This window comes from Semicossyphus pulcher, unplaced genomic scaffold (assembly GCF_022749685.1).
Source record: "Semicossyphus pulcher isolate SPU_LCO1_2020_fin unplaced genomic scaffold, fSemPul1.0.p SCAF_9, whole genome shotgun sequence".
Lineage (NCBI taxonomy): Eukaryota > Metazoa > Chordata > Actinopteri > Labriformes > Labridae > Semicossyphus > Semicossyphus pulcher.
The window spans coordinates 19,920,103-19,932,891 of NW_027211770.1; the positions used below are offsets into that span (position 1 = coordinate 19,920,103).

The following is a 12,789-nucleotide window of genomic DNA, read 5'->3' on the forward strand; positions in this document are numbered from 1 at the left end:
TGCAAAAGCACAACACAAACTTAACAGGCTGATCTTGCCTCATTAGTGTGGGCAGTGGCAGCATGGCAGGTCATGGTCTGGCTTATCACATTAACCAGACAATTGTTCATTAAATGTATTTAATTATACTGGAAAGGTAGATTTGTTATCCCAAGATCACCAGAAAAATAAGTTGAGATCTCAATAAAAACAACCACAAATTAGTCATTATCACAGTAAATAAAATGTATGGATGCATGTCTGCTTAGGGCTTCCGTAGAGTGTGATCTGGTCATCATACCACAATGTGGACTGTAAAAAGCTGCTCACTAAAGACAGAGAAAAATGCCCTCCTCTCCATGCTAATGGCATACAGATGTTTCAAACTCTCAATGGGTGAACTATAATGCCAAACAGATGTTCTGCTCTTTCCCCAAATTCTGTCACACAATGTTTTGTAGCTTTTGGACCAGCATTCAGAGCTTTCAGCTAGAAGAAGGTGCTGATTATTCATCACTAGTGTTTCTTTCGGTAAAGGCAGCACCATCCAGAATCTGCAGCACAATAACAGGGTCGAGAAAGAACCAGGAGGGATTATCTCTATGCAACCTGCTCTTGGGCAGTAATATAAACCTGTAATTACTAATTAATAGCAATTAAAACTTCTGGATATGGATAATGCAGAAAGGGATAATGGCTCTAAGGGTCAAATAACTGCCTGGAAAACTATTATCAGTCCTTCTCGGCAAGTTTACTTGATACAAAATCTATTTCAACCATTCGCCATCTTTAAAAAAACAAACAAGTTAATTGTTTGTTTGTTTGTTTTTACATATAATGAATGAATGACTTGTAATAGGGTGTATCCTCCCTCTTGATATCGTTTAAAACATCGTAACTAGCTCTGATACATTTCTAGATAATTAATAAATTGCTTCATCAGAATCAAGTACCTACATGGCAATCAGCCAAGTAGGTTTACACATACAGGGACTTGGTGTTTTGGTGCAGAACAATTAATACAGAAGTAGAATAAAAATAAGCAGAAAGCTATCTAACAGTAGTACTCCTACTGTCACTGAACTTAAACAAAAAAATAGACAATAAGTGTAAGATATAAATATCACTTGAAGGAATTTTGGTGGCTTGCGGGAAATATAGTTTATTCTCAAAGCAAAACATAGTCCAAAAACCCTGCAGTTAAGTATTTATCAGAGTATAAAGTGGTTACGCTATATTATTGAATACATCTCAATTTAGTCCCACGTACAGTATGGAGGCTTGAGCTGTGTTATTAGTTATTTTGGATAACAAATAACAATAACATTTCATCAAATGAAATATGGTTGCTATGATTTGGCGATAGTATATGTAGGCTTTTCTTTATCTATCATGAAAGAAAATTAGGCGCACTTGACTGCATCGTGTATCTTTGGCGCACGATTTAAGTGCCTTGACAACCTGGGTGGGCGGTGCTCTTCTCATTCACAGAACCCGGTCGCTCTGACTAACACCGCCCACTTCGGATACCCTGTGGTACAAAGCATGAACTCCTTATTGTTGCTAGCCAGCCGGTAGCATTAGCTTGCTAGCTAGTTTTAAATTTGCGTGCAGGCAGGATGGAAAGCAGCGATGGGTGAGTGATGAGCGCTGTCTCTAAATAAAGTTACGGTGTGATGTGTCTTTGAAAACAGCTCCAGAGGACACAATGCTGTCTGTTTTGCAGACACCTGCATCAGTCAATCAGAAGATGGGACATTCTCCATGCTAATGCTAGGCTAAAAGGCTAGCATGCTCTCACTTGTATCAAGCTTTGAGTGTTGTTGTCTTACAGCCGCATGCTTGCCCAGCATTTGTCTCATAAAAGCATCGATTAGACTATGCTGGGTTGATTTAGCAGATATTCTGTCAACTGACAGTAAATCGGAGGTTTTGCAGGTAATTTAACTGGATTTTGGTGATGAAATGGTCCTTTGTTGTGCTAACCAGCAGTAGGCTAACGTGACCCTACAGCTCAGACACTGGCTGATGCTTTGGGTCTACATTTAGACTGGATAACGTTATTTGTTATTTTTAAAGTGAAGTCGATGTGTGTCACACCAGACCCAGTTATAGTTACTATCTGCTATCTGTTTCTTTGGTTGGGACACCTCTCATCATCAGCACCTGCATCTCTGTGCCTGCAAAATTCAACACACTAAAATGAGGCTTAAAAACGGAGGAATCAGTAGCTTGTGCACATGTGTCGCTTTGAACAGTGTTTAAACTGCAGCCCAGCTCCATAACAGATGTTCTCACAAGTCTGTATTGCACGCATGGATGCTTTAAAGTAGTGATCCTCCAGTGCCTGCACATCAACATGATGTTGACACAGTAGCTCTGCACTGTTGTTAAGGCACGATCAGGACAAGTATAGAGTAATGTATGTTTAAGGATATCAGAAGTATATCAGAAAGGATTGTATCCACATTTATCTCCTTTATAACAATATTGCATTAGTATACAAAATCTGTATTAGAAAGTAATCAAACATTCCCATGTATTCAACTAGAACAAACAATATGAATGTGATGTTAAAGAAATATTAGTAATATATTTTTGTCACCAAAAGACTAAAAATTCCTGAACATAAAGCAGCCACAACAGACAATCATGAAAGTGTCAATTCTTCAGGTGGTATGATATTAGTGGAAAAAGTAATGCTGATTGAGACCTTGAAGTTTCATGTTTAGATATATAAAATGACATTAACACGCCCTGTTCTCCTCAGAATGGAGGTGGACGGCTGGGACCCCAGTCTGCAGGAAGAGCTCGGCATTTCTCTGGACGAGCTGAAGAAGTGGATTGAAGATGCCGTGGAGAAGAGCGAGCTCGTGCAGAAGAAAAAGGCTCAGCTGACGGAGCTCAAGGAATGGGTGGAGCAGAAAGAAGAAGAGAAGGCAAAGACGGAGTTGCTTATCAACGATGCCAACCAGTAAGTAGACATTAACCTTGTCATCGTATCGGCAGCCGGCTGTCAATGAAGGAATACAGTTTAACACATGAAACTTGCTTGTGTCTGACAGAACAACATTTTCCCTCCACTCTTCCTTAGGTCCATCTTGGAGTGTGAGAAACTGGTGAAGGAAACGTACCAGAAGAACGGTCTGGTTTATCGTGAGAGCAGCTCGGAGGATGAAGGAGGAGGAGGAGGCCTGCTGTCCTCAGAGGTCATCGAGATAGACGACGATGACGATGATGATGTCATTGCTGTTGGCTGTTGTAAGCGGCTTTCTTATGGGTTACTTTTCATTGCTAAAATAACATGAAGACAATCCGGTTTTTAAGGATTTTCTTCTCTTTTTGTTTGTCACAATGTTTCAGTGGTTCCTCCGAAGAAGACGGCCACTCCTGGCAAAGATCCAGCAGTGAGAACAAAATTGATTTGTACATTTCATTGCTCAATGTGTGAGGGGTTTCCAAGTGTTGGTGTATCATTATTTTGATCTCTAAAACCCTGAAATAACAAATAGATCATCAATCATGATTTAAGCAGTGTCATTCTTTCAGCTTTTGATGCTATGATGCTTTAAGACAACATGCAAAACAAAGAAGTACAAGTGCATATGACTGTATGATCCCTTTTCTCATTTAAGAAAGGAGTTTGTTTTTATGAGAGGAGTTCTTCAATTAAGATAATATGATTTTATTTTATCCTAAAGGGACATGTTTGTGCTCACCATTCTCAATATGCAGTGAGATAAATATCTTAATCGTTGTCTCTAATATTTAACTATTTTATCCGTAGAGATATACTGTATGTATTTATATAATAAATGCATAATAAAAGTAGGTGCAAAATGACATTAAGAACCATGCATTAATGAGAGTGTGTGGCACAGCTTAGTGCGATCCAAACAATAAGAAAACTCTAAACTGTAATTAAAGATGCGTCCTTATTTTCTCATGTTTATTGAGTAAACTAAAATTGACAATGACACATAATTTCCTGAAATGCACTTAGTACCATGAAAGATGCATCAGGGACCAGACAGAGCAGATGCACTGTCTCCTGTCTGATTAAATCATGGACATTTGATAATAACAGAAAATGCTTGTCTGACATATTCTGCTGTCCTTCGCTGTCCTTTCTTACAAAGGAGCGTTTTTAATTATTTCCCTAAAATTGATGTCAAAAGTTTTTATTCAGGGCCAAACAGCAGCTTGTAAAACAGATATTGTGGATTTGTCAGCAAAATCTTTAAGGGGAGATCACAGTGTATGCAGATGATCATGTCCTTTGTGTTTATCGCATCAGGTAAAAGACGCCTCCACAGCTCTGCAGAAAACCTCGCAGCAGGTGCAGAAGTTGGTCCATATGATCAGCAAGCCTTCGCCGGGTCCTCCATTGCTGCGACCTCCAGCACAGCCTCCGTCCCAGTCAGGTGAGAACGCTTTCTTCTTCAGGTGATATCACATGCATCACACTGATGTCAAAGTATTATAAATTGTATGTGGCTCTTTTACCCTGCAGGTATTCAGAGCTCAGGGCCAGCAGTGTTTGTGTCCCAGGTTTCATCTCATTCGATGACCCAGCCCAACCCGAACATCACGGAGGACGAGCTCAGGGTGGGGATGAGCATTCTGGGAAAGAAGCGCACAAAGACGTGGCACAGAGGCGCCCTCGTTGCTATTAACCCTGTCGGTGGGTAAACAGAACATGTATTCTTCCTTTGGGACAACTTTTAAAACATTCAAACATTTAAGTTTTCATGTATACTGCATATTCTTTTTTATTGCATGTACTCTATGCTTGAATTTTCCTGATTTCCTGCTTTCTTTATGCACCACACCCTCTGCCCCTTTTCAGGAAATGGTGTATTCAAGTATAAAGTGAAGTTTGACAAAGGAAAGAGCCTGCTGTCTGGAAATCACGTGGCCTTCGACTATAATCCCACCCTGGAGAGTTTGTATGTTGGAGCTCGTGTCGTCGCCAAGTACAAAGACGGCAACCTGGTGTGGCTCTACGCTGGAATAGTGGCAGAGATGCCCAACAACAAGAACCGCATGAGGTGGGCTGAAAATGTTATTATTGAAGAAATGCAACCAAGAACATTGAGAGACACTGCACAGAAAATATAGGATCTAGACTTTAGTTAATATCTTTGTTTAATGTGTTTCAGGTTTTTAATCTTCTTTGATGATGGCTACGCTTCATATGTGACGCTCCCTGAGCTCTACCCTGTTTGCCGACCATGTGCGTGCCTCTTTCTCCTTCTTTCTTGTGTCCTGTAAAGCCTGGTAAAGTCTATCTGTTATGCAGCCTTAAAAAACCTACTTTAACCTGTCTTCGTTTTTACAGTAAAGCGTACCTGGGAGGACATAGAGGACGCATCATGTCGAGACTTCATAGAGGAGTACATCACTGCGTATCCCAGCAGGCCTATGGTGCTCCTGAAGGTTGGACAGATCATCAAGACAGAGTGGGAGGGAACCTGGTGGAAGAGCAAAGTGGAGGAGGTGGATGGAAGCTTGGTCAAGATCCTCTTTTTGGTATGTCTGAGAGTAAAACACTCCAAGCGTTCATGTTAAATATATGTGCTGGATTATTGCTGATGTATTGTTTAACAGTTGACAAAGAGTAAACCTTTATGTTGTTTAGGATGATAAGAGGAGCGAGTGGATCTACAGAGGCTCGACCAGGCTCGAGCCAATGTTCAACCTGAAGATGACGACCGCCAACACACAGGAGAAGAAGCTGGCTGGACAGCAGAGGACACGACCTAACATGGGTAACACACACACACTTATTACCGCATACACTCATAGTTTAAAAAAGGGTTCATCTTCACCTGAAAATGTTGTTTTTTTATATCTGTACTTAATATAGATTTCCTTTTAGAGATTACAAAAACTTTTTAAAGGCCTTTAAAAAACTTCCTCTCTCACTGTTAATTTTAAACTCCAGGGGCGTTGAGGAGTAAAGGCCCAGTAGTCCAGTACACCAGCGACGGACATGTTGGAGCCTCTCCAGTCAAAACCCCACAGACCTCACCCAGCCAACCTTCACCACAGCCTCCGCCCCGCCCTCAGCCCCCACAGCCACAGCTCCAACCGACCCCTCAGCCTCCACAGCCTCCGCAGCCTCTGCAACCTCTGCAGCCTCTGCAGCCCCCCATACCTCCTCAAGCTCCTCGTGCTGAGTAAGTGATGCATCCAACGCCAAAACAGCAGAAGGCGCTTTGTTGTAACCTTTTGCTGCTTGCGATGTCAAAAGGAAGTGGAAATTCTTTTGAACTGAGCAACTTTCATTCATTTAGTGAAGGGTGTTAAGTTCACATGCGCTGAAAGTCTCACTACCTTCAACTTCTCACACGCTTCTGACGACACGTAACCACAGAGTCAGAGGTGTCGACATTTTAACCAGAAATGGCAGAAAAACACTGCTGTGTAGTTACTGTGTTAAAGCTGTGGTAATTGATTATTGTGCCGTCTACGGGGCAGCACAACAAGCTGTGACTTACCACTGACATATTAGCCTCAATTCCGGGGCTGCGGCCTGAGAAGTAGGCCGTTCACGGAGGATGAGTCATTGAGACCCTAATGCCGAACTGAAATGAGATCCTCTGGTCTACGGAGGATTTCCTGTTCGCGTCACCAGCTGTTCCCGCCCTTACCCATGCGTCACCAAACGGCGTGTAAAAGTCCGCCATCCTATTTGAATTGGCACGCAATGAATCTCGGGATACGTTGGGGTGCAAAGGATTCATCCGATGGATCCTTCGTGGCCCGGGAAAAGGAGGACGCATCTGAAGGAGCCTTCGACCTGCCGAAGTGACACAACCGGCCTTCAAATACGCCCTTCGAAGGAAGCAGCCCCTTGTCTCTTTAAGTTGTTAGGGGAACTTATTAGCAAGCAGTTGTGTATCTACTCATTTCGCAAACATTCAACAGACATAAACCCTTGTGTTCATACGTAGTTGCAAAAATGCTCCGTAGAGTTGAGGATAAAAGAATCAAGTGATCTGTCTTGGTTTCACTTTCACACTTACACTTGTTAGTTTGATGCTTTGTCAGTTAAAAAACGAACCAGTTGAGCTTTAAATGTAAATGATTCCAGACAAAGCAAAGACTTTTGTTATTAACTGATATTTCTCTCTGTTTTATCTCCAAGCAATAAACATCAGATGGCAAAGAAGAGCACTTCTCCGTTTGTCCCGGGGGTGGGAGGCACTCACGCCTCCAAAGTCATGCAGTCTCTCTCCACCAGTCCCAGCAACCTCACTGGGTGAGTCCATCTTATTGTTTTGTCTCTAATAAAATGACATTTGTAAATGATAGTGATCCCATCTTTGATCCTGTTTTTTTTCTCCTTGTCTTTTGTCCTTCATCCACAGTGTAAGAATACTGTCCGCCCCAAACACTGCTCAGCTCACTTTCACACAGCCGTTTCAGAGACAGCTGCCCATTCTGGCTACAGGCCCCCCTCCTATCACTCACGCCATGGCAACCATCCCACACCAGCCTGCGTACCGCGCCCCCACAGACCGCATCTTCTACCTGGCACACACTTGTCAGCCTGCATGTCTGAACCGCGTCCGACCTGTGAAACCAGACATGCACCGAGGAAAGAACCCCCTCCTCACACCTTTACTGTACGACTTCAGACGCATGACGGGACGGCGCAAAGTCAACCGCAAGGTACGTTTGAAGGAAGCTTTGAGCAACGGAAAAGTGGTTGAATGAAGAACGTATCTTTTTTTTTCCTCTTGCAATAAAACTTTTTCGTACCGCTCTCGTGTCCGCCCCTCAGATGTCCTTCCACGTGATCTACAAGGCTCCGTGTGGGCTTTGCCTGCGTAACATGGCAGAGATCCAGCACTACCTCTTCCAGACCCGTTGTGACTTTATATTCTTAGAGATGTTCTGTCTCGACCCGTACGTGCTGGTGGACCGGCCCTTCCAGCCTCAGAGGCCGTTCTATTACATTCCCGACATCACGGGTGGAAAGGAGGACATCCCACTCTCCTGCGTCAACGAGATCGATTCCACGCCGCCTCCTAAAGTAGCTTACAGTAAGACCTGCCTTTAAATGGGAACAAAGGAGAAATGAATGTGTGCCTGAATCATTGCAGAGACACTAACCGATCTCTCTCCTCTCTTTCAGGTAAAGAGCGCATCCCTGAAGATGGAGTTTATATCAACACCGGTGCAGACTTCCTGGTCGGGTGTGAATGCACCGATGGCTGTCGAGACAAGTCAGTGAAGCTGCTCAGCCGTGACCCACCATTCTTCATAACTCACTGCTAATATGCTGAACACGTCTTTATGTCTCTATTACAGATCCAAGTGCTCGTGCCACCAGCTCACCCTTCAGGCCACAGGCTGTACACCGGGGGCACAGATCAACCCAAACGCTGGATTTTTGCACAAGCGATTAGAGGAGTGCCTCCCCACAGGGTGAGACATTACACGCACTAAAGCACCTCCCACTCATGGACTTATTCTCACCCTCGTAACCTTCATACTTTAATTTTAATCATTGTCGCGCCTCAGAGGACATTATCCATCCTTCTCTGACTGATTTTATTCCCTCTCTCAGGATCTACGAGTGTAATAAGAGGTGTAAATGCTGTGCTCAGATGTGCACTAATCGGCTGGTGCAGCACGGCCTGCAGGTGCGTCTCCAGCTCTTTAAGACGCAGAACAAAGGCTGGGGCATCCGATGTCTGGACGACGTGGCGAAGGGCTCTTTTGTCTGCATCTATGCTGGTGAGGAAAGGAAACAAGGATAGAGTAAATGGATACAAACAGCCACTCAGGCAGACGTAACTCTTCCCTCTCTCTCTTTCTCCAGGTAAAATCTTAACGGACGACTTTGCTGACAAAGAAGGTCTAGAGATGGGTGACGAGTATTTCGCTAATCTGGACCACATAGAGAGTGTGGAGAACTTCAAGGAGGGCTATGAGAGCGAGGCCCACTGCTCGGACAGCGAGGGGAGCGGCGTGGACGTGTCGAGGATAAAAATTCAACCGTCTGCTTTTGCCTCTAATAACCCTGTGGGGCGGCCGCCCAAGTCCAAAGGTGAGAGAGAGAGGTGGTCTCTAACAGACCTGCAGTGTTTGTTGTCATGGCCCCTGCTCATGTTTTCTTTTTTTTTTTCTGCCACAGCGCGAAGCCCGAGCTCGTCGGGAGACAGCAACGACGAGGATGACAAGGATTCCAAGAGCGAGGATGAGAGCGACAGTTCAGACGACACGTTTGTGAAGGACAGCTACTTCAGCTCCAGCTCCGTGTGGAGGAGTTACACCACACGGGGGCAGGTCAAGGGCAACAAGGAAGGTGAGCTGGAGGAAAATGATGACAGTGTTTATCATCATAGAGTTAGGTAAACTTTATAACCAACACTTTTTTATATAGATTAAACAAAATATAACAAGGTAATTAGTGAGTTTAAGAGGTGCTGGAAGGCAGATTTTGTTACCTTTGGGAATTGGGGAAGAAGCTAGCCATGCTTTGTCCAGACTTGATGCTAATGCTTAATGCTATTGTTTTCCTCATTCATTCTTATTATTGGGGGGATTTCTATACTGTTAACCCTGCATTCATTTGTGAGTCCGAAGGCAGGTTGTGTAGATTTCTGTCTTTTCGCTCACCTCTCTCCTTCCTGCCCCAGGGAGTCAAGACAGTAAAGATGGGTTGAGTGCTGCAGTGAGAGGAGCCGAGGACGATAAGCCTCCGTCCATGCCAGAGGAGACGGGGAAGAGTAAAGTGGCTTCATGGCTCACCAGCCAGGGGCTGAAGAAGGTGAGTGCAAAGGAGATAAAGTGAGAATAAGGATTTATTGAACTATAAAAATGATGTATTATCACTTAGATCTGCTGATCTGACTAGTCAGAAATCTGAAGTTAGGGGATTTTAAGTAATAGCTCTTCATAGATTTGTCTTGTAAATTGTCTCACATAATGACTGTAGCTTTTTCTGTCTCCCTTCACAGGAGTCTGGAGACAGCAAAAGGTTTGTTTTTTAACCTGCTTTATTAATCAGCAATTCAACTCTCATCAGTCATCCCTCTGTTCTGTCGTAGTTAAAGTTAATTTTGTGTTTCTTGCAGTCAAGTGAAGTCAGAAACGGGGAAGAAGCAGGACGTGATGACTCTCTCCGACAGCGATGATGTTCAGACCATCAGCTCTGGGTCTGACGACAACAAAGAGAAAGAGAAAGTCACCCCGGGTGAGGAGAGAAGAGAAATGTGAATACACTTGAATTTCCACCACACTTACTGTGACCGTGTGAGTTTGACTGTTTCTCCTGTTGCTGCCGCCGCTCTGGCTCAGGTGTGACGAAGAAGCAGGTAGCAGTGAAATCCACTCGAGGCATCGCTTTAAAGGGCAGCCACGGGATGATGGTGAAATCAGGTCCCCCTGGAGGCGGGGGAGGGCAGGGGGGTCAGGGAGGAAAGTCAGGACAGCAGGGACAGACCGGAGGAGGCGGAGAAAACGCTCACAAAAACACTCGACTGTTCTTTGACGGAGAGGAGTCGTGCTACATCATTGATGCCAAGTTGGAAGGAAACCTTGGGCGTTACCTCAATGTAAGTGTGTAACCTGCAGCACAGTCTGTATCCACTTAAGGTTTGTTCCTATGAATGTATGATCTAATGTATCATCTCTGTCTGCTCTCTGTATTACAGCACAGCTGCAGTCCCAACCTTTTCGTCCAGAATGTGTTTGTGGACACACACGACCTGCGCTTTCCCTGGGTGGCGTTCTTTGCCAGCAAGTGAGTTTGGAAACACATTTTTGACAGGTGGTTTTGACAGATGCAGGTATGTCAGTTGGAGCTTCATCAGTCTGTGGAGTCTCAGGAGAACGATACTGGGAGAATAGACCTGAAAATACATTGAAATAGTGATGCTGGTGCGAGCATGTTTCAGGTATCATGCTAAACATTAAATGGCAGAAAAAGTTAGCTTTTGAAAACAGCAAGGGAGTTAAAAGGAAAGTGAATGTTGGACCTTCATTCACAAGGTGGCCAGAAACACACAAGTGAGTGACTGATAATGCTGCTCTGTAACTTCAGACTGTCTAAATACTTAAAGTAACAATCTTGAACTTTTTTATTTAAATAAATATCTGTTAAGTCTCTATCTATCACCGAATGAGGTAACACAATGGTGATTGAGCTATGGCCCACTGATGAAAGCCTTTGCATTTGCAGTATGTAGTATTATTATAGACAGGGTGTCTGTGGCAACATTCACAGAAAAAAATCACGAGCGGCGCCCAGTTTGTGACACGCTTTCCATCAGCCAGCAGTGGTTGGTCTGCCAGGGAGGGTAGGCGAAGCTAAGCGGCTGCTTTTTCGGTCTCTGTTAGCATTGCGAGGAAACGGTAATCTACTTTGGACACACAAAGAAAAGATCGATGACTACAGATACAACTTCAAAAATAAGTGAAAATCCAAAGAAAAAGAAACAAATTCAACACTCGGATGAAGGCAAAATTGGGAAGATTGCTCTTGTTATTACTGATTGTCGCCAAAAAAGCACAAAAATTGAAATATGTGAGGTTGTATCTTTTAAAACCACATTAGCGTTCAATTTTTTTTACAAAAAGAACAATCCGTTTCTGAAGGTTAAAGCAACAGATCTGGGATTTGCTTTACACAAATTTCATTGGGCAACTCATCGCATCGTCAGATCACAAGGCCCTGCATCAAAGTTGAGACGGGTTCACCTTTTGGTTGGATGACCCTGCACCTTTCTGCACCATCATGATGCTTTTTTGTTCAGTTCTGTCAAAAACAAGGCACACATAAGCCCGATTTTTATGTTAAAAAGATACGCAGTCTCAGTCTGTCTCAGTCTTTGCACTTACTCGCTAAGCTTTTTACAAGGACGAAGCACAGCGCCGTGATCACAGTAACAACAACTTTTTTATACAGTAGTAACTCCAGCTTTCAGTCTTTCCAGGTGAGGGCAGGTATTAATATAGTAAACTATGCAGTATGTTGCCTTCATATAAACTTGTGGATAAGCTCTTGTCCTGCACTCACTTACCCGCTTATTTCCTCGTTTAAGGCGGATCCGAGCCGGCACAGAGCTGACGTGGGATTATAACTACGAGGTGGGCAGTGTGGAGGGGAAGGTGCTGCTCTGCTGCTGTGGATCCACCGAGTGTAGAGGAAGACTGCTGTGATCTTCATCCATCATGGACCTTACCCCCCTCAGCTGCATCTATAGGAAACTTAGAGGAGCCCATCCTACACTGTACCTTTGTGTTTTTGTTTTTTAAGTTGAACCATGGATTTTATTACAGCAGTTTTGTTGCCTTTATTTTATATGAACATATTTTCCCGATTTGTCTCATTTTATCCATGATGTGTATCTGAATAAAATGCTTTTTTCTTTAAGGAACCGAAGTGAATGCATCTGGTCCTTTGTAAAACAAACACATTTCAGTGATCCGATTTTAATTTGAACCTGTTTAAATATTATTGGAAAGATTGTTAGATTGAAAAATATCTCAGTAGAACATCATCACAGTATTCATTAATATGTGTTGCTTAAGGGGCATTTTGTATTTTTCCAGATGTTTTGTGTGTTTAAAACATCTGGATAAGCACTGCAGTTGTTCCTGAGAGCTCTCATCTGTGTTACAGAGCCAGTTTACAGTGTTGGTCCATTGTTACTCTCATTGATAAGAAGAGCAACAATGATCTAAACGTTATGTTAATATATGTTCTTTTCTTAAATCTAACTTATTACCGGTATATTACATTTCTGCGTGTAACTTGCGGCACATAAAGCGTCCTTTGTTTTCATTTGC

At 43.3% G+C, this 12,789-nt stretch overlaps 1 protein-coding gene across 1 annotated transcript; it reads left to right on the top strand.

The window, feature by feature from the left end:
- The first annotated feature begins 1,552 nt into the window (after window positions 1–1,552).
- setdb1b (SET domain bifurcated histone lysine methyltransferase 1b) lies at window positions 1,553–12,373 on the top strand. The gene is made up of 25 exons (XM_069655827.1): window positions 1,553–1,615; window positions 2,750–2,953; window positions 3,074–3,240; window positions 3,343–3,386; window positions 4,277–4,403; window positions 4,493–4,663; window positions 4,829–5,030; window positions 5,142–5,215; window positions 5,321–5,511; window positions 5,621–5,750; window positions 5,927–6,161; window positions 7,133–7,246; window positions 7,356–7,659; window positions 7,772–8,033; window positions 8,126–8,216; window positions 8,302–8,418; window positions 8,561–8,730; window positions 8,816–9,043; window positions 9,131–9,301; window positions 9,636–9,766; window positions 9,957–9,976; window positions 10,074–10,192; window positions 10,297–10,553; window positions 10,653–10,741; window positions 12,042–12,373. Exons 1-25 carry the CDS (start codon window positions 1,599–1,601, stop codon window positions 12,157–12,159), a joined length of 3,753 nt encoding a protein of 1,250 aa, XP_069511928.1. The 5' UTR covers window positions 1,553–1,598; the 3' UTR covers window positions 12,160–12,373.
- The last annotated feature ends 416 nt before the right edge of the window (window positions 12,374–12,789 follow it).